Source organism: Dipodomys merriami, unplaced genomic scaffold (assembly GCF_024711535.1).
Source record: "Dipodomys merriami isolate MVZ:Mamm:240054 unplaced genomic scaffold, mDipMer1.0.p SCAF_16, whole genome shotgun sequence".
Taxonomy (NCBI): domain Eukaryota; kingdom Metazoa; phylum Chordata; class Mammalia; order Rodentia; family Heteromyidae; genus Dipodomys; species Dipodomys merriami.
The window spans coordinates 36,008,345-36,035,599 of record NW_027202937.1 but is presented as its reverse complement, the minus strand read 5'-3'; the positions used below and the strand labels follow the sequence as shown (position 1 = coordinate 36,035,599).

At 38.9% G+C, this 27,255-nt stretch overlaps 1 protein-coding gene across 8 annotated transcripts in view; it reads left to right on the top strand.

Moving 5' to 3' along the window:
- Window positions 1-27,255, top strand: part of Dusp22 (dual specificity phosphatase 22) — a 70,647-nt gene that overhangs the window by 1,844 nt on the left and 41,548 nt on the right. For 6 of the 8 annotated variants that reach the window (XR_011372260.1, XM_070024730.1, XM_070024728.1 and 3 more), the window contains exons 2-3: window positions 12,014-12,047; window positions 20,718-20,800. Coding sequence is in view for 7 of the 8 variants with exons in the window: in XM_070024728.1 (XP_069880829.1) it covers window positions 12,014-12,047; window positions 20,718-20,800 (117 nt within the window). In the remaining variant the exon portion in view is untranslated. Of the gene's footprint in view, window positions 1-12,013; window positions 12,048-14,064; window positions 14,213-20,717; window positions 20,801-27,255 lie in introns of those variants that run through there. The other 2 variants (XM_070024732.1, XM_070024733.1) reach the window with 2 other exon arrangements.

Below are 27,255 nucleotides of genomic sequence, written 5' to 3'. Positions count from 1 at the left end.
TATTTTTCTTAATTTTGTAGACTACACATTGATTTGTTGACTGTATTCTCTTCCTTTTCTCATCTTCATGTATCCACCTCTCTCCCCTTGGCCTCACCCCTCCTCTTGTAAGTGCTTATTTTGTTGAGCTTTGACTGACTTTGCTTTTCTAAGGAATTATACTATTTGAATTCCCCCTAGAATCAACCATATTTTAGATAATACATGTGTAACCACTTGTACACCACCCAACATGTTTATTTATTTATAAAATAATTCTAGCTGCCACATAAGAGGGAAACCATAGAATCTTTGTCTCTTTGAGCCTGACTTGACAATATAATTTCTTCCAAGTTTTTCCATTTCCTGACAAATGGTACCATATCATTCTTTATAATGAATGAGTAAAAATCCATTGCGTATATATACCTTATTTTCTTGGTCTGTTCATCCATTGAGGAGCATCTGGGCTGATTCTATATCTTGAGTATGGTGAATAGTGCTGGAATGAATATGGTTGTGCTGGTGGCTTTACTGTTTGGCTCTTGCTGAAGGGAAGTGGAAATGGGAATCCAAAGTGGGAAAAGAAAAGTGTCCTGGGAGAATCCTACATACCTACTAAAGTGCACCTTCCTTTATTAAGTCTACTGTGTCCTGGAGACCTGGCTCATAAGTGAAAGAACTGTTGCATATTTTGAGTTGTGAATCACTCATCCAAGTATTTTGGTGACAAGAATTTGTCTTCCTCTCTCTTGTTTGTTGCCAGTGATCATGTTTGGAAACAGATGCCTTCTTTCTTGGATAAATACTGGAGTTATGTCCCAATCAGCACCATGAGCCTTCTGTTTTTTTAAATTCTAACACTAAAAATTTATCATGAGTGTGAGGGTACTGCCTTGGTACTGATTATCCTCATAGTTCAACTTACCTTTGATAATTTCTACAGTTTTCCTCTTTGAATTGTTTCATTGTCCTCTTTCTTCATTTAATTTGTAGTATTTTAATATGTAATTCAAAGAACAAATTAAAGAATATAAAGGATTGTCTAGGGAATCACAAATAATTTCATACTTTTCAGCAAAAGAAGTATATTCATCTACTTTTTAACCTTTTAATGAACAGATTTCTTGACTACCTTATTACCATAATTTACAAATAGAGACAATCTCTAGTGTATAAATTGCAAATCACATGCACAGAGAGATTGAGACACTGTTGATTCTGTATGTACTACTTGTACACTTAGTAATTACTAGGAGGGAGAGGGAGGGGTTGAGACAGATGAGCGGACAAAGTGCCTTCCCAGAAGCTTCAGTGTAGACCAGTATAGATTATAATGTGAGCTGTGTCTACAGTTTAAAATTTCCTAGTAGCCACATAAAAAAGTAAAACAGATGTCATTTTTCTGAATATATTTTATTCAACTAAATACATAAAAAATAGTGTCATTTCAAGAGTAGCCAATATAATTGTTTATGGAATATCTTATGCTTTTTTCCTACTATATCTTTAATATCTGGTATGGTGTCTATATGAAATATATATTTATATAGATACAGAATGAATATAGACTTACCTAAATTTATATGGAATCACATCTCTTTGAGGATTTGCCACATTTAAGTACTCGTAGCTACCAGTACTTGCTGGTTTAAAGGAGATTCTTAGAAGGCTTAAAAAAAATATCCTTAACAAAGACACATGAGTGTGGAGGGGCAGGGGGAAAGAGAGAGAGAAAGGAAGGGAGGGAGGGAGATGAAGAAAGAGAGAGGAAGAAGAAAGAAAAAAAGGAAGGAAGGAAGAGAAAAGTAAAGGAAGGAAGGAAAGCAAGCAAGGTAAAAGACTAGAGGGCCAAAATTGAAAATAGTTTCCGGAGAATGTGGAAGTAGAGGATGTGTTTAAACCACCTGAAAGCGTTCTCCAATTCAGGCAAAAGATTCTGTTAGATAAACATGTATAACTTGAGATCAGAAGAAATTTCCCCAAATTACAAAGTTGGATAGTGGTAAATTGTTAGAAGCCAGCAACCAAGAGCCACAACTAATGCTTTTTTTATGTGTTATGCTGTTGTTATTACCAGCTGTAAAAAGACAAAAGATGGATTGGCTTTCAGAATGAGGGGAAAGAAATGCATTTCTAAGAACATTTATAAATTGAAAGGTAATGTCCTTAGTCCTTAGAAAGAAAAAAAATGTAACAGGGGGTGGGAAAATATGTCAGAATATGTGAGTGAGCTCTCAGGTTCCTGGAATAAAATTTCTTTCTCATTTCATAAAAATTGGTCACCCTTGGCCAAAGAAAACTTATGAACTAAGCAATACAGATTCCACTCCAACTGCTTTGGGGATAGCAGTTTTTGTTTGCATTTCACATCACCATGGTAGATCTTCTCACAGGTGTATCCCAACTTCCTGGTTGTTATACAGAGGGTAGGAGGGGAACAGCCTTGTATATCCTGTCCAATTAAAGATGACAAGAAATTGTGATACCAACATAGTAGTTTAATCTGCTAGTTTTTGAGCTTTATCTCATATACCTGCACTTTATAAAATACAAGCCTCACCATAGACTCATGAGGTTAGACTGTCTTGTCCTCTTTGTACAGATTGTGCAATGAAGTCTTGGAGAGACTAGGTAGAATGACTAAGGTCCTAATGCAAGAAGTGGCAGAACCAGATTGGAATCCCACACAAATTTCTAAGACAGCAGAAGCTTATTCATTCCAAGTGAATTATGAAGTCCCTGAAAAATATCTTGAAAACAGCCTTAGAGATTCAGATTAATTATAGAACAGGCAGTGGTCCTCTTCCCTTCTTTTATGTTTGTGATTGATAAGGAAATGGTAAAAGGTAGGCAGCTAAAACTGTCTTTTCTTTTTTGTTCTGAGTTGACCAAAACTCCAATTGCTAATGAGCTTATGGTGTATGGGTCCTTGTTTGGAGTATTTCACCACACTGATTCATTTGCTCCAATCCAAACCCTATGAAGTGGGTGCTGCTCATTCCATGACTGTTTTGGAGATAAGATGCACAGAGTTTGGGAGACCCATCTAGGTCACCCAGTGGTGAGTGGAAAAGCCTGGACATGAATGCCAGGTGGTTGGGTTCCTAGTGCTAAGTGCCTCAGTACACTAAGAGCTCAGTTCAGTTTCTGATAAGATTAGGGACAAATGAACCAGCTAATACATGGAAATATGTTGCTGTGGAGCCTTTGAAAGTTCCTAAGTTTTCTCAAGAGTCTGAATTCTTCACCTCTTTTAGGAGAGGAACTATATGTAAAACCTTTTTATTTTTACTGTCATCTCATGACTCTAAAGTTCTATAGTACCTTATTAAAAAAAAAAAAAGCAACTCAGCCATGAGAAAGGCATAAGAAGGAAGACAACTGTTTTAGAGTGGCTATTTCCAGCTAGGCACCGTGGCTCATGTCTGTAATCCTAGCTACTCAGAAGTCTGAGATCTGAAGATAATGGTTTGAAGTCAGCCTAGGCAGGAAAGTCCATAAGACCCTTATCTCTAATAAACAACCCAGAAAAAGCTGAAAGTAGAGTTTTGGATCAGTGGTAGAGTGCCAGCCTTGAGCAAAAAGAAGTTCAGGGACAGAGATCTGGCCTGAGTTTGAGCAGGCGAGGTGGGGTGGGGGGGGTGGAAGGGACGCCCCACTGGCTGGTGCACATGCGTGCCTCCCTCACCACTCCTAATGACGCTTTCCTTTGGGAATATAAGGGAGTACAGTTAAGAAAGGTTATGGTTCAAGGGAAATATATGCTCCAAGGTAGAGAGCAACTGCCTAGGTAACGTTTTGAATTGTGTGATTATTTGCTGTGGGGGCTGTCATGCACATTCTAGGAAGTTTAACAACATCCCAGACCTGTGCTCTATCATTTGCATCCTTCTCCGCTAGGCCAATCAAAAATATCTCAGACATTTACAGATAATACCTGGATGGTGACAAATTTGTCACCATTTAGAGGACCACTGATCTATCACAGTATCTCCTCAGGCCTGTGAATCTGAATAGAGATCAAGAAGTGAAATAGAGCTTAACAGTTTGGGAAGCACTGTTTCAATAGAGGAAGGGGCCAGAAGTTCGGTATTTCTGTGTCACTATATGCTGCTTCTTATGTCTGGCTCCCGTGACTTAGTTGCCTTCATCTATCCAGTAACCTGTTTATTAAATTGTATTTTGAACAACCAGTGTTATCAAGGCATTGTGCTACATCCAGTAGTAGAAAATACATATGACAAATATGATGAATCTGCTGCCCAAATTGGTCTCAGGAATCTTAATTTCAACAAGTGGCCATTGTTCAGTGATGTTAATGGTGTTCATTGTCTTAAAATGCATCAGTTTAGGAATATTTTCTCTTTTAATTTTTTTTGTAGAGAGTGGGGTTACTGGGGATTGAACTCAAGGCTTTGAATTTGCTAAATAAACACTGCCACTAAGATACATCTTTGTCCCATTTTATTTTCTTTAGAGATAGGGTCTTGCTTAATTGCCCAGACTGTCCTTAAACTTGTGATTCTCCTGTCTCAAGCCTTCAGTTTAGCTGGGATTACAGACATGTTCCACCATACTAGATCTCCTTTCAGTCTTAAATTTTCACATTTGACAGAGTAAATGCTCAAGGTAGTGTTGATAAGGGCACACAGGGTATTCTCAGATTCTTCCCTTTGTAAACACAAACTGGTTAAGACTATGGCCAAATGACATTAAGGAAGACTCTGACATTTAACTCTTCAGGGAATCCACCAAAACTTTCCCTATAATCCCTGAATTTGTAACCCAGAAAGTCTTTTCTGACCTAGGAAGAATTAAGATTTCCACCTCCATCCTCCCGCACCCAGCCACCTGGAACATGTGGCATCAAAATAGCTCCTTGACCAGGATTTTATCATTCACATCTCTTTGGCTGGGGTTCTTAAATTCCATGGCATCCTGAAATATTAAGAGAAATATTTCCTGCCTAGAAGCAGTATTTATTCTGGACACTTATTTGAAGCTAAGTATTTTGTTTTTTATATTTCTGTATAGACAAAATTAATACAGTATATATGTGGTTAGAAAAAATACTGATTGAGGAGTTGTCACTGTGGTATGTCTTTAGTATAATCTGAAAGTATTTCTGCATAAATACTCTGGCTTTCTTTAATCTGTGCCTAGACAGTCTGTTAACAGAAAACAGGACTCTCTTTGACAAGCAGAATTCCAGAGAACCTCTTCCTATGTGAGTTTACTCATTGGTTACCTCTCGGCTTTGGTGGATATCATCCAGGAACATGGTATGCTGTGGTTTGTATATGCCTAGTCCCCCCCCAAAAAAGCATACTGAAACTTGATTCTTTAAGTATTGGTGCTAAGAGGTGATAGGACCTGTTACAGGCAAATGGAACATGAAGGGATGGATTAATACTTTTCTCACAGGAATAGATTAGCTATGCACCTCATGTTTCTTCTACATGCACCAGAAGGCCCTCACCAGAAGCTGCCACCCTTCCTTGATCGTGTTTAGTAATTCTATATGTAAGAGAAATGGGAATGAACAATTTGTTTTCTATTTCCAGCCTTTGAAATTCTAGCTCACCCTCCTGGTCTGGAATAGAATGTTAAAGTGGACACTGTGTCCTTGCTTCAGAGAGAGAGAAAGAGAGAGAGAGAGAGAGAGAGAGAGAGAGAGAGAGAGAGAGAGAGAGAGAGAGAGAGAGAGAGAGAGAGAGAGAGAGAGAGAGAGAGAAAGTATGTGTGTGTGTGTGTGTGTGTGTGTGTGTGTGTGTGTGTGTTTGTGTGTGCCTGCACATGTGAGGTTTGGGTTTGAACTCAGTTGCGAGGAACTGTTGCTGAGCTTTTTTACTAAAGGCCAGTGTTCTTCTACTTGAGCCACAGCTCCACTTCTGGCTTTATAATGATTAATTGGAGATAAGAGTCTGAAGGACTTTCCAGGCTGGCTTTAAACTGTGATCCTTAGCTCAGCCTCTAGTATAGCTAGGATAATAGGCGTGAGCCACCAGTGCCCAGTAAAGTTTCCAGACAGGTAAAATACCCAACCAGATTTTTGTAGTGACTCATCTCTTTATCCAGAGGGTCTTACTTTCCTAGTACTATGCTCCAACAACCATTTAAGCCCCTGTTTTGCTTCCATACTGGTCCCAGAGTGCTGATATTGCCTGTCACTATTTCCTACATGGAAACCCACTCAAGGAAAAGGGGAAGTGTTTGATCTTTCTGGCTTAGCTTTCATTGGGCATTACCAGCCATGTCCCTTCTTTCCTTGCTTTGCCTTCTTCCACTCTTTATGTTCCGCATCCACAAGTTTAACCAAGTATATTTCAAAAGAAAAACTTTTAAAAAATGGAAAAAAACCCTTGGATATGCTATACTAAGTTGAATCCATGTAAATGCAGTCATATGGTAATTCACACTGCTATTGCCTCTTCCATTTCATAGTGTCTGGTCTTTCTGCAGCATTCACCTTAAGTCTCTTTCCTATGCTGTGTAATTAGGCCTATGTTTGTGTCTGTTCTGAGCATGTGCTGACTACTTTTCTAATTATTTCATGTACAGGGAGTAATTGTTGTTGGATAGTTGCAAGGTGACAACTGTTGATATAGCATTTAAATTGTATAAGGATAAGTCACCTAGAGATGATTTAAAATGTACTAGACTCTGGTGTTGGTGGCTGACGCATATAATCTATTACTCCAGATGCTGAGATACAGAGGATGGTGGTTTAAGGGAAGCCTGTGCAAAAAGTTTAGTAGATTCTATCTCCAGTGAAAAGGAGATCTGGGGGGTTAGCTTAAGTGGTAGAGTGCCAGTCTAACAAGCACAAGGTTGTGAGTTCAGACACCACTATCATTAAAGCAAAAACCAAAAAAGTATACTGGTGAATGAATGTGTGTAGGTTATGTGCAAAGACCACACTGTTTTACCTAAGGGACCATGGATTTTGTCGTCTTTTGAGGGTGCTAGAACCAAATCCTCAGAAATGTCAAATAATGAGTGTATTTACATGTAAGATTCAAGAAGCAGCTAGATGTCAAAGATTGACTGTTTACAGGCCATAATCAGCACTCAGATGTATTTCGTTGGTTTATATCAATATATGAGCAATTTGATTTAAAATGTATTACTTTTCAAAAATCAGCCTATTTTCCATAAAACCTGAATGCTGACATTTGGGGGCTCCTTTCTGTGTCTCCATATGGCCATGCTAGCCATTGTATCAGGGTTAACTTCTCAAATGTGGATAACGTTGGAGAAAGCACTTGGGCAGCGGCTGAGAATAAGAACATGAGAGGCTCAATCTGGGTCACTGCCAAGGCACAGATTTATATTTCATGTTGAAAGCTGTTTACAGCCCTGAAAAGAATGAAGCTCAAGAATCACACAGTTAACTTTATATAGGGTAGAGACCATTCAAAGGGTTCTTTGGAAGAACAAGACTAGATTCAGTGGTATAGAAATTCAGAGGGGAGATACTAAGAAGCAGAGCAAAGGTACCACACTAAATCTCAAAAACAGTTATTGAGGCATAGATGCAAATATTAATGAGACAGGAATAACCAGAGACTGAAAGAGCCTTTTTGGCCATGGTGATTTCCAGTGTGCTAGAGTGCCATCTGAGGTGCTTATTGCAAGGTGGAGAGGCCTTTGTTGACAGAAGTAGAATGAGAATGGGTGTCATACCTGTTACTCACCTCAAGGTCTGGGTAGCTTTGCCACATCTGTGCCTTTTTCTTTCAAGTAGAAAGTCTATACCAGGGACCTTGGTTATAAGCAGGAGAATCTAAATGCAGCTCTTTTAGGTAAACTGGGCAGATGACTAGGAAGCCTGGTGAATAAGATTCAGACTACTCTGCCTAGAGCAGATCTCATAAGCTGTAGGATAAGAGAGAATATTTCTGGGGTTGCCTCAAAATGTGGATATCATAGCCAGTTGATGTTGAATGTGCCACCAACTCATTGCCTCTACTGTTAAAAAAAAAAAGGATGCTCTAAATATTTCTGGATTATTGTTTGCAGCAAGTGATCTGTTACCCTTGAGTTGCACACTTAGGCCAGAACTGAAAAATCTTATGTAAGTAATTGCTTGGTATCTTGCCACCTCTGTAGTAAGAGCTGGGGTATATTTCCCACCAAAATTCCTAAGGGAAACTGGGGAACATGGTTCCCCAAACCTAGGAAAGGGCTTCAGAACCTTGGAAACGAATAAACAGAAATATCTATTATAATAATTTTTAAAATTTTTAGACATGCCTAAGTGCTGATGAATTCCAGACAGTGAGAAACTCTTGGGAGCAAGAAAAAGTGATATGGCAAGATTAGACCAGTAAGAGGTATTAGGAAAGTAGACTTGGCTAGAGATGACATCGAAGAGGGAAATCCTTTAGACATGATTTGGAAAGCCAGGTGCTGGTGACCCATGATTATAATCTTAGCTACTCAGGAGGCTGAGATTTGAGGATTGTGGTTCAAAGTCAGCCCAGGCAGGAAAGTCAGTGATACTCTTATCTCCAATTAACCACCAAAAAAACTGGAAGTGGCACTATTACTTAATGTGGTAGAGCACTACCCTTAACTGAAAAAGCTCAGGGACAGCACCCAGGCCCTGAGTTTAAGCAGCCCTGTGACGGACAAAAATAGAGAGATTTGGAAATATCCTGTGTATGTGGCTTAGAATTCAAATGTCTCTTTAAAGGCTTGATCTCCATGTGCTATTGAGAAATTGAAAACTTTTGGAGAAAGTGGTGTTATTGAAGGCATGCCCTTGAAGGCAACATGAGGTCAACAGACCTCTTCCACTATACTTTCATTGCACCATGACATAATATACTCGACAGACCCAACATGGTAGAACAAAGTGACCATGAACCAAAACTTCTGAAAATTCTAATCCTCCTTTCAAGTTGTTTATCTCAGCTATTTTGTCACAGCAACAGAAAGCTGTTACACTGTGGAAGCCATGCTCAATATTTAGTGGAAATATTTGGTCTTTATTTTCTTAAGGAAGGGGTTGCCCATTAACATTTTGATCTGGAAATAATGCAGTGGAATATGGCTTCAGAACATTTATTTGATGCAACAGAGAATATGTCCAGTGGCTACTAATTAGGGTTCCGGACTCAGCCTGAAGAGAGAGATATGAAATACTTGCCCAATAGGTAAAGGTAGGGAGTTAGAAGTCAGGGACCACTGTGCTTATAGACTCCAGGTTTTCTATTTGAGGTGATTGGAAGAAGGTACCATAAAGGCTGGAAGACGGTACCATAAAGACAAGAGTAATTGAAGATAATGGGATGTTTCAAGCTTCCAGAAGAGAGTTGAAGACAGGACTAAAGATGCATTCCCAAGTGTTTTCATAAGTCATAAAGTCATGGACTGGAGCACTAGGGCTCATAAGTGCTTTTATATTATTTTTGTCTAAAAATAATACAACCTATATTAGCTCATGTTTAATAGCAAAGCAGTAGAAATACAGAGAAGAAAAACAAAAAATGAGCTATGATCTTTTCCTCAAATGATCCCTGTTTATTTTTTAAGGCAAATTGAAGTAGAATCTGCACACAGCATCTAAACAAAAATGTCCAATTACCTTTCAAGTCCTCTCCCTTGGTATCCTTCATAGGGGTGGGCATGGTAATGGCTATTATATTGGGCAAATAAATGGTCACATTGCCTTTATAACTGTCATCTATATGGAGATAAAGTTATTTGCAGTCATTACCAAAAATATACTATTCTAGCACTTGTTAAAGATGACAAGGAAGACTATTGAAGGCTGTGTAATAGGGGGATTGAATTCAGCTGTCAGTATGTCAGGAGTGAGTAAATGAAACATCATTAAAAGGAAGTTTATATTATCAAGAGTGGAGGAAGAGAAGCCAAAAGGTGTGGGGAGAGGTGTAGATTATAACCCAGTTTAACAGAATTCTTTCTTTACTTGGAACACTGTGCACTACGGACCAGGCCTAGTGGAATATAGTTCCCAGGTGCTTGTCTGTTGTTTGATCAGAGAGTCTTTGTCACTATCAGCCAAAAACAATCTCTAGTGTCTTATGTTCTTTAGTAACTAATGTCATAGAGGAAGCCTTGATAAGTGCTCAGCCACATGTGAAAAAGTTTCAGGTGGCCAAGAACTACTAGAGAACAACTGGATCCATCTCTAAGATGAACTCACATTGTTTATCTTTTAAAGCAGGAATGATGAATTATCTACCTTTTCTCCCAGGAGACCTTACAAATTGATTATATTTCAAGAAATACAATTTCAAAAAACACCTGTCAAGTATTTATTAGCAGTGGCCAGTGCTCTTTCTCCCTGAGATATGGTCTCACCTTTTCTTAGCTAGAGAGCTAAGAAAGAGACTTTCCTGCCTCCTGCTGCAACTTCATCAAGGCAATAAATGAGCTTAATAGCCCATGAGACACCTTCTAGGTGCCCCCACATTTTAAGGCAGCTAGGGTGATTATTGTCCCCTGCTCATATCACTTGGGTTTTGCCAGTTGTCCTGTAGTAATTACTAAGTGTTTCTTTTCACTCCCAGAACTGTTCTGGTTTGATCTATGCATGCTATGACTTCTGTATGTCTGTACAGAGTCTAACCCTGCAATTCTGACAGATGACAACAGAGCCTCTACAGTGATTCAACACATGCTGGCAGTTTGTAGCCAAGCAGCTAGTTGTCAGAAAGATGACTAACAAAGTCAGTGCATGTAAAAACATGACACAGGCTACTTGTCATGACACAGGTTTTCTCAATGGGAGTGGACAAAAATAGGGACATAGACAAGCCAGCAGGAAGGTACAGTCAAGACCTCTGCGAAGCCAATGAGAGGTATGCACTTGGAAATCATGGCAGTGAGGATGTGAGAATATTTTTAACTTCTAGTGTATGTCCATATATGGATTTTACAGTGTCCATACAAAGGATTGGCAAAATAAGGATTACCTCCGGGTGAGAGGTAGCTCAAGTGGCAGAGTGTTTGCCTTGCATGTTCAAGGTTCAGACTCCAAACACCAGTATTACAAAGAGAAAATACCTTGGAACATTGCAAATTATGGGGTCCTTGTGAAAAATACTGTTCTCAGTTTGCATCTCAGTTCTGTTAAACATTCCATGTGGGGAAATTAAACAAAGTTTCCTACTGGCCAGGCATTTGTTGGTTTATTTTTTGCCCATACTAGAGCACTATCTCTTAGCTTTTTCACTTAAGGCTGGTATTCTACCACTTGAAATATGGCTCCTTTTCAGGCTATTTGATGGTTGGTTGGGAAACTAGAGTCTCAAGGGCTTTTATGCCTGGGTTGGCTCCAAACTGTGATGCTCAGATTTCAGTATCTTGAGTAGCTAAGATTACAAGCATAAGCCACCGATGCTCACTTAAAAATCTATTTTTAACAGGATCTGGGGTTTTAGTGGATATCTGGTTTGAGAACCACTGCCATATGTAGATGTTCTGGAGCAAATGTCTATTCTTCATTTGTGTATATTTGTACAATTCATAAATGCAGCAACTCAATGGTCATTTTCTCTGGAGCTAAGGAAGGTGTACCTGCCAAAGTAGCTTTCTAACCCAGCAGAAAGACAGACCTACTTATATCTGGCTACCACACTGCTTAATGGTCTAGGTGCTTAGAGCTCAGAACATACCTCCCCAGGGATGACTTAGCAGTTGGCCCACCTGGAAGCAAACCTAGCATGTCCATAGACCTTCAACAGCAGAGGACAAAGTATACCAAGGCTGAAAGAAGTATATGATGGGTAAGGTGGGTTCTCAGAATGCTCTGGAGCACCATCTCTGGCTTATGCTCAGTGACTTGAAGCATATATTCTGTGTCTTTCCAAAGACTCTCTGAGCAAGTTTTCTAGTGGCCAGGTATGGACTGGAGCATGTAAATGGGGTTCTCTGTCCCCTTTCAGGAAAAGTGCCTACACTTTGCTAAAGTATGCTAGGCTGGGGTTTCCACCTTTGTGCTAACAACAGCATGGACTTTGAGAATGTGATACTCATGTCTCTGTTTCTTTCCTAGATTCTGCCTGGTCTGTACATTGGCAACTTCAAAGGTGAGTTCTCTCTCTCTCTCTCTCTCTCTCTTTAATTCTAGTGGTAAAATATACACAGCATAAAATGTGCTGTTGCTGGGCACCTGTGGCTCACGCCTGTAATCCTAGCTACTCAGGAGGCTGAGATCTGAGGATCATGGTTCAAAGCCAGCCCAGGCAGGAAAGTCCATGAGACTCTTATCTCCAACAAACCACTAGAAAACCGGAAGTGGCACTGTGGCTCAAGTGGTAGAGTGCTCGCCTTGAGCTGAAGAGCGCAGGGATAGCGCTCAGGCCCAGAGTTCAAGCCCCACAACCCACCAAAAAAAAATTTGTGTTGTCATAAACATCTTCCTCTTCCCAAATTTAACTTCTGCCCCATTAAACACCAACTCCTTACTGCCCTGCCTTGGCATTATGAATCATACAGCATTTGTCCTTTTATGACTGGACTGTTGCACTAAGCATAATGTTTGACTTCATCCACATTGTAGCAAATGTCAGAATTTCCTTTTTTAAGCAAACTTAACATGACCACATTTTGCTTTCTATTTTTCTACTGGTGAACACTTGAGTTGTTTCCATAAAGGGTGAATTCATTTTTTAAAGAGTGACTTCTCCTATGAGATTCACAGGCAGAGTATAGACTCCTGTCTGCACATGTCTCTTCTTCAAATAGCCATCATTTTCACCCATTGTTAATTGTAAGGATACCTAAGCTCCAACTTTACCTATTAACTCCCTGTGCTTGCTGGACTATTCTAATCAAAGATGGTGGGTAATAGGCACATTGAGCAAACACATAACATAGTTACTCTCTTTTCCCGCTTTTGACTTACTTATTGATGGCAAATTTTCAGAAGCCTACTTTTTTTTTTAGAAGTCTACCTTTTTTAATAATCAGGAAATATAAGTGGCAGTTTCCACTACAATAGATTATGCTAGTGTTGACTTCTCACCCTATGATTATTCAGTATGTAGTGATTTGAGGTCAGCTATTGACTTTTCCTTATCCACTGAACAAATCAGATGATGATCATAGGTCTTTTGAGTGTATAGAGTCTAGTCCTCCTGCTGTATGGCATTCCAAGTTTGAGAAAACAGTGAAAACAGTGGTTCCTGAACATCAAGATGAGATGCAATTAATAGGATAGCAGACCTAGGAAACTTGTAGTAAACTCCGTCACATTGTGTTGGAAAGAATTAAGCCTTATGCACACACATGTATATTATGTATGTACATGCATCATACATTTATCTATACCCATGTATACATACATATATTAATGCACATTTATATATGTTATACATATGTGTATGTGTACACATGCACATGTATATATATATGTGTGTGTATATACGTATATGTATATGTTAGAAGTTTAGTCAAGACCATTCCTATCTGTTGTGAGGTTTTTGTTTGAATTTGTGAATTTAGGTTCAGATTGACCTTACAAATAGTTATCAAGATTTCTCCACATAATATTTGTCTTTTTCCTTTGCCCTTTCTATCCATAGATAATTGGTCTCGGAGAATTGAGCATAGAGAGCTAATAGCTCTTATTTGCTTCTACAACATAGTTAAAAGGGTACTGGAATTCCTAAATTAGTAAGCTTTGGGATAGGTAGCTTGAGAGGTGCTAGGATATAATAACAGAACAAATCTCTTAGAGTTAGTGCTTTCATGAAATTTACTGTTTTTGTGGGAGGTATCTTTAGGTTTGAAAACAAAAGTTTAAATAAATTCTTTGACAAAGAATTGCTAGGTAAAGAAAGTTGGAAAGTATTTTAATAAATGTTGACCACATTCAGTACTTTTACCAATAGTATATGAGTTTTAACTTGACTCAGAGAATGCTACCTTTTTTTAAAGAGCATTGTGTAAGCATGAAGAAAACAGCTGAAACTTAATATTGAAATCCATACCTGTCTTCTAAATATTCAATGTCATAAGAACCCTTCACAGTTCTAGAATTCTTGCTTTGTGTTTTCATCTGTTAGAGTTTCATTGCAAGCAACTGTAACCTGTCCTTGTGCATATGGCCCATGTTTTGCTGTTTCTTTTTGATATTAGTATGCAGTCATACAGTCATTGATTCACAAGACATGTATTAAACATCATGTGCAAGGCTTATCTAAAAGAAAAGAATGATCATGCAGTGTACTGACAAGAAGCTGACAGGAGAGTAAGCATTGCAACTGTTTTGTTGGCATTACCCTGCTCATTCCTTCTACAAGCTTTTTTGGGAGCATGTCATGTAAACAAGTGTCCTCATCCACAGGTGATCAGAATCCAGGTTAGGTTCTGCACAGAAATACAGCTGAAGAGCAGAGAACATGTTGAATGTCTTGTCTTGAAATCTCAGGAAGATCACAAGGCCATGATATTTTCACAGATAAACAAGTTGAGCCATGGTGTGGACCACCCAACTAGTAAGGTCATGCTCAGTGGTTGGTACCTGGCGAAGGCAGTGCCATTTTAACCTGTCATGTCTGATCCCCTTACTGTGGGTTGGGGCTGTCTTGAGAGCAATGTAGATATTCCTGAAGCACCTTGCCAAGTCTATAGTAAGTATGTGTGAGCAAGGAAAGCAACCTCTTCCTTTAGGGAAGTGAATGTTGCTGACATGTACGCTTTAACATGGCCTCTCTTTTATTCATCTCTTTTATTTATTTACTTTTCTTCTTTAAGTTGCAACTAAATTTTAATACAAGAATCAGCTTAGAAATGCATAAATAAAAATGAACAGTCACTTCTTCTGTCCCATCTTTCTCCTCCCTTCCTATTAATAGTTCTTCTTGTCCTTTCTGTCCTCTTTCCTGTCTTCCCTTCATATATTCTTCCTCTTTCCCTTTTCCCAACTCTCTTTCCTTCTAGTGGGATCCTTTACATGTTGCTTTGCAGCTTCTTAGGACATATTTCCCCAACTTTGTAATTATAGTAGGTTTTTTAATATTTGGTGATCTTCCCTACCCACCCCCCAACAATGGATTTTGGAACCAAGTCTTCAATACTCTACTGGAAGCTCCTTAGTTGCATGATTCTGTATCCTGATTCCAGTAGTTAGCTCTGCCCAGAGACTTAATAGGAAGGGGAGGAAGGAGCAGGAAAGAGCCTCTTCTTCCTAGGCTGGAAGGTGATGTTCTTTGCTTTTTACAATTTGGCACAGGTAAATATGGGTGTCAGCTGTCAGAGGAAGCTCTCATTGTTTGAGGATGTTCACAAAAATCCAGAGGAATGAGAACAAGCTCAAGCACTGTATTTGTAGTGTTGTGCATAGAGAGGATATTCAAGGTCTCAGAGCTTTAGTTCCATATCTGCCAGTGAGACAGAAGTTTGGGTTAATGGGGTCCTGTTGGTTCAGATGGGGTGGAGTCCTTGAATGTGAAGTGGTGCTGTCAGCTTAACCTGGGAGATCTTACATATCGTGGCTGTCAGGTGGAGGAGAGTAGGTTCCAGTACCATTGTAGTAAGTGTGGATTTAGAAACAGCAGTGACACATGTCCATTCCACAACCTTAAGGCTTAGTCTGTTTGGTGTTGCTATATGAAAATAGCTGAGTCTGGGTATTTTATGAGAAGAAATTTATTCAGCAAGTGATTCTGGAAGACCAATTGCATGGTGCCAGCATCCTGACAATGACCCCTTGCCTGCATCACAACATGATGAAGAAATTGGGAGAAATTGGAAGAGATATGGACCTAATATATGAGGGGTCTCACTATAAAAATTGGCTCTCTAGAGACCTAACTCCCTCCCCCAAGCCAGAACTAATCTTTCCCAAGAGAAGTTTCCTGTGGTCTAATTACCTGCTACTAAGTCATGTCTCTTAAAAGGTTCCCCCATCTTAGCACCACTACACTAGGGAACACGTTTCTAGCACATAAGCCCTTGAAAGACAAACCACGTCCAAACCTTAACAAATGATAACAGTGATTACATATTTACCACATGCCAGGTACTGGGCCGTAATCTTATCATTCAGTTGCTACCATACCTTGGGGATATTCTTACTGTTCTTCTCACTCTACAGCTCAGAAAAATGAGGTACAGCAAAACATGTCGAACCCATAAGCAATGAATTCATAACTAGATGTTATAATGCACAGTAACTATAGTTGTTACTAAATTAATTTATTAATGGGAAGAAGAGCATAACATGATTGAACTCTTTCCTGTCCATCAGCACATTCTCAACTTTAGAGGTAAAGTTATTTGCCTCCAAATGACTTGAAATAGCCTAATGTTCAGAACACATCCGATGGGATGGCTACATAAATACTAGAGCTACATATATAATTCTTTCATCCTTCCTTTACCTTGAAGCTCTTTCTCCTTCTGTCCTTCCTGGCAACCCCAGGTACCTGAAGCATTGTTGCAGGTGCTTTGAAAGGCACTGCCAAATAGTTCTAATGCTTTAATATGCTTTTTCTTTTTCTGTGCCAGAACTGGGGCTTGAATTCAGGGCTCAGCTACTATCTCTTTGCTTTTCTGCTTAAGGTTCTTTCACTTGATCCACAGCTCTGCTTCTGGCCTTTTGGTGGTTAATTGATGATAAGAATCTTGTCAACTTTTCTGGCTTTGAAACTGTGATCTTCAGATCTCAGCCTCCTGAGTTACTAGGATTACTGCTTCACAACGTCAGCATAACCTAGCTACTTTTGTTAATTCTATTTCATCTCTGCTTGGCTTTTGTCAGATGAGCTGACTTCTGTGGCCACTCCAGCATTCTCACACCTTAGATGTGGTGCTGCCACTCTTCATGGGAGCATAAGAAGGAAAGTATTGATTCTCACCCTTAGTAAGCATGTGGTTTTACTTTGCCCTTTAAGAACCACATTTTCCTACAAAGCCACAGGCTGTACCAGTGAAGTCTCAGTAGTGTTCTTGGGAACTTGTGAGCCAGGAAGGGAACGGATGACCCTGAGGGAATAGACAGATACATTTTGTTGTCCCAGTGCTCAACTTGTGTGAAGGAGACATTTGTTTCACAGGTCCACCATGGTAAACAGAAATAGAAGGCAGGAGGTAGCAAGAGTCCAGGGACCAGAGGAAGGATTGGTAGAGAGGAAAAGAATATGATTTGAAGTTGCCAATGAAGTATTTATTCACTTATAAATGCATTTGTATTTGAAAGCACTATTGTTTTCCTGATTGTAAAAGTAACATGGGCTGGCTTCTAGTGGCTCATGCCAATAATCCTGACTACGTAAGGAGGCTAAGATCTGAGGATCATGGTTCAAAGCCAGCCCTGGACAGGAAAGTATAAGACATTAATCTCCAGTTAACCACCAAAAAGCTGGTAATAGAGCTGTGGCTCAAGTGATAGAGTGTTAGCCTTGAGAAAAAGAACTCAGAGATAGCACCCAAGCCCTGCATTTGAGTCTTATTAGCAGTGTGTGTGTACATACAAACACAAGCACATAAAACTAACATGAGATGATCAGTAAAACAAAAAAAAGACATGACAGAAATGTTAAAGAGAATGAAACTTCCTATGATCTTACATTCTGAGGTGATCATGCCAACGTATCAGCACATGTCTCTGTACTAGTTTTATTCATTTATTCTATGATCTCATGATCACCAAGGACTCAGGATGGTTTTCTGGCAATTAGCATTAGCATTTGAGGAGGGGAAGTTTCTTGGGTTCAAGGTTATAGGTCATCCATTTCAGCCCATCCTGGGCTTCATGAGTAGGGTATAGATAACTTTAAAAAAAAAACCTTAAAATATGGAGGGGAATTTCATTATTATATTCCCATATGTGTCTTCAGAGATTCTTAATAAAATATAGATTCTAATCATTTAGTAGGTATGAATGGACCTGGAGATTTCCAAAAAGCTAAGTGGTACCTTGCTGTCAGCTGGAGGAGCCTGTGCAGAGCTAGTTTAATACTCAAGAAACATGGACAAGGAAGCAAGGAAGAGTTGATAATCCTTACACATTCCAATCTGTACACAAGCCTGTATTTTGTGGGAAAGGGTAATCCCAAATTGCACATCCACACAGATGGGCACTCTGAGGGAACAGAAAGTATGCAGGCGGAAAAGCAGCACTAGCCCAGGGTTTGCTTCCCTTTTCTCAGGAGTCCAACAGTCTGTTAACTCATGTGTGGTATCCAGTGGTTGTCTTTACTTTTTAATATATAATTTTAATCCTTAGATTAACTTTTAAGATGTTAATCTGCAAGAAAGTCTGTGAGACTTCTGTCTCCAATAAACTCCTCAAAAAAGACAGAAGTGGAGCTGTGACTCAAGTGGTAGTACACTAGTCTTGTGCAAAATGAAGCTCAGGGACAGCACTCTAGGCCCAAAGTTCAAGGCCCAGGACTGGCAAAAAAAAAAAAAAAAGATGTTAATCTGTTATAAAATTGTATTTCATGGGAGATGAAAATGTTCTAAAATTAGATTGTAATGATGGTCACATAAATGTGCTAAAAGCTATTGAATTGTACACTTCAAAGGGGGGATTTTTATCATATGTGAATTATACTTCACAAACTGTTGTATAAAAACATACATTAAGTACATTTTCCCTTGGTATTTGTTGGGAACTGGTTCCAACAAAAAACAAACTGGTTCCCTTACACCACCAAATCTCTTATATAAAATGGTATTTGCATTGAACCTATTGTATATATTCTCTTATATACCTTAAGTCATCCATCGATTACTTGTTAATACCCATGTAAATAGTTTTAATACTATATCATTTAGGGAATTAGTACAAGAAAAAGTCTGTACATGTTTTATGGATACAGGACCTGTACACGTGGAGGGCAGATAGTGTATAAAGACAACTGTGGATTGTTGTCATTCAAATCCTGGCAGAATGGGAATCTGGAAGAATCCTGGGACATCACCATGAATCTGTTCCCCTGAGGTACCCACCTCATCTAAGCTATCTTTCCCCTACTTTACTACCTGTTGAGAATGGCAATTGGAAAATCACATTTTGGTGTGAAGGTGATACTGGCTGCCTGTGGTATCTTAATCCTTATTCCTATCAGTGTTGGCTTTCTTTTCTTATAACAAATTCCTGAAATAATCAATGAATCAAAATTTCTTTTTTCTTTTCTTGTATTTAGTTCTGTTCACAGTTTCAGGGGTCTGTGATTGGCTGACTCAGTGCTTTTAGGCCTGTGATGAGGTCACACCCCCAGTAAACTAAGACCTCCCCCTATTTCTCAAAGGTTCTCCACCATGTCTTAATTGTATGACGTTGAAGACCATGCCTTTCACAAATAGCCCTTTGAGACATTCTAGATTCATATTATAGGACTGGGTAATTCACAGGTTGCTTGGCTAGTACCTCAAATGTTGTAGGAAACAAGAATTGCCCTGTGCATGATCACTACTACTTATGTTAGCATTTGAAGATCAATATGATTGGAGCAAGGGAAATAGTCTTAATATAAAGACCAGTATTTAATATTACTTTTAAAGACTTTTTTTTCCTGACATTGTTAAATATTTAGAACACCATTTCCTAATTTCAGCTTCATTCTCAGAGCTTCTTAGAAAAAGAAATTTCATTCCATTGTAGACCTGTAGTCCTGGAAATAAATTGAGGCCCAGCAATTGGCCTTTCACACAACCCTTACGGATGGCTTTATTAAACTCTTAGAACCACTTATGTAGGACATACACACACACACATACACACACACACACACACTCACACACACACATACACAGACGAAGAAAAAGTCACTTGTTACCCCATTCCTTCATAAGTCTAAATACTAGTCCCCTCAATATGTGTGTTTGGCCTGATATGTTTTTACAATTTGAGTTTATATTGTGATTAGATTTAGTATCTACTATATCCCTTTGCATAACATTATAACCTGAGCGTTTTCCATGTCATTAAATATTCCCTAAAAACATGATAAAATAAGTACATTTTATCATGTTTTTATCATGTTTTTTTTTTGCTTTTAAAAAAAACTCTATAATAATAGTTTGCCCTACATAATTTTGAGGAATTTGGTGTGGCCAGCAACACAGGAAAGGTGATTTCCTTCTTTCTTGCCAGGTTCCCATTTCATAAGTGAGCAAAGGTTTATGACTTAGGGACCACATCACAGATATTCTTTTTACAGGTAGGAACTAGGAAAGGAATATAATTTTGGTATCTCTTTTGCTTCATAATAATGATCATTGATGAGCAATTCTGAAACCACAGTCCTGTCTTGGTCTAGAACTGTGTCTGCTTTTGATAACAGGGTAAGGAGATACTTGTAGGTGTCTCTGTGGGTCTTTGGCATTTAGTTTAAACTTACATTACTTATCCTTGAGAGGAAACTGGGTTTTAAAATATTTTAAATATCTTTATGATCTGCATCTCATGTCTGGTCTATGGGTCAGTTTATAACTTTACAATCTACTAAAAAATAACGTAAGGTTCCTTCCTTTTAACAACTTCGATGAATACAATGTTTATTAATATAAGTATATTTAAAGTTTTAAATTCATACTTTGGATAAGAAATGATCCAATAAAATAAATACATAAATACAGTAACATTCAATTCTGAAAATCTAGATTATTATTCTATATATGATCAATTATGAAGTTCTAAGAAAGAAGTCTAGCAGTCATGCTTTATTGTATCCTGCCTAGAATTTAGGAGCACTTAATTCATAGGGAATATTAAAATGTCCATTTCTTATCTTCAATGACAGATGCCAGAGACATGGAACAATTGAGCAAGAACAAGGTGACACACATTCTCTCTGTCCATGATAGTGCCAGGCCCATGTTGGAGGTAAGAAAGAGAGAGGTAATTGTATTGTGAATTATGTAGTGTGTGTGTGTGTGTGTGTGAGAGAGAGTGTGTGTGTGTGTGTGTGTGTGTGTGTGTGTGTGTATAATAAGTTCATTTGTATTGTGTGTGCATGGCATTGTGTTCATTCCTGTCACGGTTGTACATATTATCTGTCATTAAGGCAGTCATATTATCTGACATTAGTATGCTCTGTGATTACTGGCAGTATTGATTTTGTTCTTAGTACAAATTTACATTTATGCCCTGTCTGTGGCCTGGCAGAGGGTGTGTTCTTTTTCTGTGTTCCATTGCATTGTTAGCTAACACATGCTGTGTTCTCCCTAGATTTTAAGGCCACTTAAAACCTAATTTTCAGTCAGGCACTAGTGGATCACTCCTTTAATCCTATTATTCAGGAGGCTGGGATCTGAAGATCATGATTTGAAGCTAGACTGAGCAAGAAGGTTCATGAGGTTCTTATTTCTGATTACTCATCAGAAGACCAGAAGGGCCTTTTGTGGCTCAAGCGGTAGAATGCTATCCTTGAGCAAAAAAGCTTAGGAACAGCACTCAGTCCCTGAGGTAAAGACCTAGACCAGCTAAAAAAGCAAAAAAATACCTAGTTTTCAGATCTGAAGGTGTAGTTCAGTGGTAAAGCAATGATGTTCTAAGTTCTGTCCCTAAAAACCTAGATCATGAAGCTCTAGGTTCTATCCCTAACAAAACAGATATAAATAAAATCCATTGTCATTCCTTTTAAATTAGTTCTATTTTAGAATTTGTTTTTGTTTTTGTTTTTTGTTTTGCCAGTCCTGGAACTTGAATTCAGGGCCTGGGTACTGTCCTTGAGCTTCTTTTGCTCAAGGCTAGCAATCTACCACTTGAGCCACAGCACCACTTCCAGCTTTTTCTGTTTATGTGGTACTGAGGAATTGAACCCAGGGCTTCATGCATTCTAGGCAAGCACTCCACCACTAAGCCATATTCCCAGACCCGTATTTTGGAATTTTAAGAATTCAGACTGCTCATTCTTGGTGTTGTTTAAGTTTAAACATCTACTATTTGTTTACAGAATTAAAAATAATGGGAGGTAAATTGTCCTTGATAATTTTCCAGGGCTGCTCTATGTGGAACACTGGTTAGTGTAGAGCTGTTTTAGGTTTGAGGGTAAATAGGATGTGTCTACTTGTACACTAATTCCAAAAACATCTTCGATTTTACCCTGATGGACGGTTTGAGGCGTTGGCCAGGACTAAAATCTATTTCTGTTCATTAGCCTCAACACAGCCCAAATTGTCTCTTTTTCAAAAATAATATATATGTGGTTGTGATGCATGTGTTTTCTATTTTAGGGTAGGGTATTGGAAAGGGAGGAGTAACTTATTCTGAAAGAAATAATCCTACTTCAAGCTGTCTTCATTGAAATTCATTTTATACAACAGCAGTATTGTACTTACTTAGTATTTTATTTTAAGGATTTTTTTTAGCCATTAAGAGCAGAGTTTAGCTAGTATAAATTGTCTAAAACAAGTAGAAGTGGAGAAGGATAAATAATTCTATTAAGTAATATTAACCAGAAAATCAAGTGGAGAAGGAACCTTTATTCTTCCCTCTTAATTGGGGAGGTCATACTTTCTGTTGTTTAATTCAGAGTTTTTCACTAAGGTGCTAGAAATTGTGTTGTAGCATGATTTTATTGGGTATAACAAAACATTTCTTTTGTTAACAGTTACTCTGTTTTTCAATCAATTAATGGTAGTTTATGATTAAGATATAGGCTAAATTAAACTGATCAATATTGACTTCCTCTTAATTTGCAAAATGAGGCTTGAGGTTTTCTTCAATATGTTACAGAGAAGTCCTTCCTCCTCTCACTCCTAGAACTACCTTATTGATATTTTCTTTTCTTGTTTTTTTTTTTTTTTTTTTTGTTACTGGTCGTGGGGCTTGAACTCAGGGCCTGTTGTTTTCTTTGCTCAAGGCTACTACTTAAGTCACAGCTCTACTTCTGGCTTTTTGATAGTTAATTGGAGGTGAGAATCTCATGGGTTTTCCTGCCCAGGTCGGCTTCGAAACACGTTCCTCAGATCTTAGGCTCATAAGTAGCTAGGATTACAAGCTTAAACCATTGGCTTCCAGCCCTACCTTACTACTTAATACTTTACTTAATGGAACATGGCCTCTAAATCTCTTGACACTTACAACATCTGTCTGGATACAAGATCTTGGAGTGTTAGAAATAAGACAACTCCATCCTTTACCTGTTCCAGACAACCCCCTTCTATACACACACACACACACACACACACACACACACACACACACACACACACACACACACACACACACACACACACACACACACACACACACACACACACACACACACACACACACACACACACACACACACACACACACACACGATCTTGGAGTGTTAGAAATAAGACAACTCCATCCTTTACCTGTTCCAGACAACCCCCTTCTATACACACACACACACACACACACACACACACACACACACACACACACACACACACACACACACACACACACACACACACACACACACACACACACACAGGAAACCCCAACTGTCTACTAAAACAGGTGGGCTTGTAACACAAGTAAAAAGAGGCCACTGTTTGCATAAAACCTCAGATCCCTGGGCAAACTGTCCCACTCCACATTGTTAATAATCTATATATTCTTTTTTTAATTTCCTCTACATCTTATCTATAAAGACAAGATGAAAAGAGAATGTAGAGAAGGGAGAGATAAAAAAATGAATGAGGGGAAAGGAAAGGAAATTGTGTCTCTTTTTAAATGGCTTTTATTATTTTCCCCAAAACATCATATCCTATACCTACTTTTCAAAAGCCTGTCCTTTGAGAATCTTCAATACATCCTGATATGGTCTTTGGATGCTATTATTATCTCAGCTTGATAGTAAATACTGTGTGGTTTTATTTGTTCCAATATTTATACTGCAATTTGTAGCCTAACAGTTTGGCACTGTCCCTTTTATTTTACACATTTTTTTCAAAGGTAATTCATGAGCACATTCCTAAACCATAAAACATATAGCCTCTCTGACTGCATGTATGGGAAAATAGGAGGTACCCAAAGGTTGCTTGAACTGATCCCCACTGGTAATTAAGTTACTGGGACCCCAGGAGCTTCTGGACTTTCTTTCAGTCTCTTCTATCTGAAATTTCAAGTTAAGTTCCAAAAGCCATGACCTCTTCCAATTTAAATAAATTATTTGCTGGTAGCCAGTAGGTAATTAATTGATGACCTGAGTCACAGCTCCTCACGATGCTGGCCCTGATCCCTCGCAGATAGGAGGGATGGAGGTGAGTGGAAAGATTGTGTATAGGGTTAAGCAGATAGGCTGAGCTGATCCACTGCCTGAGGAGCACTCCTACTTGAGAATGGAAGAAATTCTGGGCTGGACAGGATATGGAACAGTAGGAACTCCTTTAAATGGAAGGGTTTTAGTCCTGGTACATCAATGCTGGAGCCCTGCTTCCAGGAAGCCATAGATTGAGCACTTCTCTATAGAGATGTCCTGCTCATTTCCAGCAACATCTCAATGTATTTAAAGGACTGGGGTACTTGACATCAGTTATCAAAACTTCCAGAATCTAAACATCTGTTTGTATTGCAAGGGAGCTGAGAGAGTGTAGTTATGTTGTGGAATATGGAGTTTTGAAGATTCTTAGAGAATAAGCTACTGAATAGTAGGCATAGGATGAGCTGCATTGGTAAAAACTAAACAAAACAAAACAAAAAACAAAAAAAAAAGTTTGGGGCATTTAGCATAGAGCCCTCTAAAAATTTCATGGTTATGTTTAGGGAATGAAGGTTCAGAAGTTTACAGTGCAGATGCTCATTTGTTAGTCTCTGACCAAGCACCAACTTTGTGTGGGTATATGCATGCTTATGTGACACACTACTGCCTAAGATTCCATGGCTGTTCCATGGACCACAGGTCCCAGAGAGCTACAAGCAAGACTTCTTGGTGGGTGCTTGATCAAAGGCAGTTCTTAAATCTACAAAGCTAAGGTGACTTAATGGAGGACACAGCACCCAGTCTGTTCTTGTTGCCAGCTGAGGCTACTTTTGCATAGATTGCTACCTTTTCATATTGGCATCTTTCTTTTGTTGTGAGAACTTGCCATAAATACAGTGGGAGGTTGTACAGGTTTTGTAGTGTCCGACACACACCCTGTGAACATAATGATCTGTAATTTGCCCCTGACTAATGCCAATCTCTAAAGTATACCCACCACACAAGGTCTAACGAGGATATTTTCGGTCATTATGTTTGTTGACTTTATTTAGTAAGGAAATGCAGAACTTACATTTGATTTTAGTTGGATTAGATGTGATGCTCTACTAGTTGAGTATTTTCCAAAATAGCTTTCTTAGATCTCATTCTCTTCTTAGCAGCAGAATGATGGGAGAGAATATAAGGCACTATTCTGAATCCTCAGATCACTGGGCCTCTTCACTGGTCATCACGTAGAGCTTGGTGGTGTCTGGGGCTTCCTTGGTAAATTAAATAAGGTGTGGGTTTACTCTGGATCATGGAATGAGCAGGTAGGCCAGAGAAAGAGGAACAACAAGACTGATAACTGTCTCTTAGAGGAGTATCTGAGGAGTAAATGTTCCAGAATGAAGACTCTTAAAAACATTGTGAAACCTTGGAGATCTTCACATTCCCTAGGGTCATTAACTTCCACCTGGGATTTAAAAGAGTTGATTTCTTTCTTTCCCCTCCTTTTTTTTTCCTTCCTCTCCTTCCATTCTTCCTCTCCTTTTCTTTCTCTCCTTCCTTCTTCTCTCCTTCCTTCTTCTTTCCTTCCTTCTTCCTTCCTTCCTTCCTTCCTTTTCTTTCTACCTTCCTTCCTTTTTTCTTCCTCTCTCTTTTATTCTTTTTAATTAATTTACTTTATTGTTATTATAAAGACTGTGTACAGTGGGATTATATTACATCAGTCAAGTAATAAATACATTTCCTTTTGTACAGTGTCTCCCAGTCCCTCCCTCCTGTCTCCACCCACAAGTTATATAGTGCCTTTCATCAGTGTCCAGTGAGCTGCACTACTGCACTTCTTTACCCCTTTTTCCTCCAGTTAATTCTTTCTTGCTAGGATTATAGATATGAGTTATTGTTACCCAGCTTCAGCTGATTCCATTTCTGTGTTTACTTGTACCTGCTGTCTGTCTGTCTCTCTCCTCCTCCTTCTCCTCTTTTTTATAGTCTTCCTTCTCCTGTTCTCTCTCTATGCTGAGAGTCAAACTCATGGCCTTATGCATGCTAGACAGATGTTCTACCTGTTGCCTTTGTCTCATATGGAAATGTCAGCTGAATAGGGTCCTAGAAATCATCAGTTTTCCTGTTCTAAGCTAGAGGTTTTCCCAGCTTGTCTTGCTGCTTGGTCCCAGAAGAAGCAAGGCCAATGCTTCTATGAAAGAACCTATTTCTCAATACCACTGTTAGCACAGTGGTATTGACAATGAGTTTCATTGTGACATTTTCATATATTCATAAAACATACTTTAACTATATTCCCCTATTAGCTTCTTTTATCTTTTATTCTTTTACTTAGCAAGTATTTTGTAAATGACTTTGTTTTGGTTGGTTGTGGGGCTTGAACTCTGGTGTGGACACTGTTCCTCTGCTCTTCAGCTCAAGGCTACTGCTCTACCACCTGAGCCACAGTGGCATTTCCAGTTTTCTGGTGGCTTATTAGACATAAGAGTCTCACAAACTTTCCTGCCTGTACTGGCTTTGAACCATGATCCTCAGATCTCAGCCTCCTGACTAGCTAGGATTACAAGCACCCGGTTATAAATGACTTTTTAAATGCCTTCTCCCTTTATAATAAAGTTCATCTTGTAAGGCAGATAGTTAATGAGTTACTTGTTTCTTGAACTGCTCTGTGCTAGGCTAAGGAGCAGGTGCTAGAGAGAGCAGAAGTGAATTCATTCCACTATGCATTAGCAGTATGTAGTATATACATGAGATATGACTATTTTATAAATATTGGTTGTCATTGCAATCCAGTGAGAGAAGAATTCTGGCTCAAGGAAGAAAACAAATAGCAACAAAGAAGAGTAGAAGTTCTGAGAAAAAAATCCCTTATCTGCCCACAAGCCTGAAGTGGTTTATTGAGCATGCATTTGAGTGGGTCTTTGGTGATGACTTAGGAATTTGGAAAGTCAGTTCATGATGTCAGGGCCAAAGAAAGCTAGGAGGGAAGGCTAGGATATGACTTCCTCTGGATAGGCCAAGTTACATACTGTGATTTTGTTGATATCCTCTGAGAATTCCAGCCCCAGCAAGTCAAATTATCCTCTCTCCTTTGAGGTTTTACTAGTCTAAGTGACATATCACCTGTACACAAGTGGCAGAGATAGGTCTGGAACCCAAGAACTTCTCA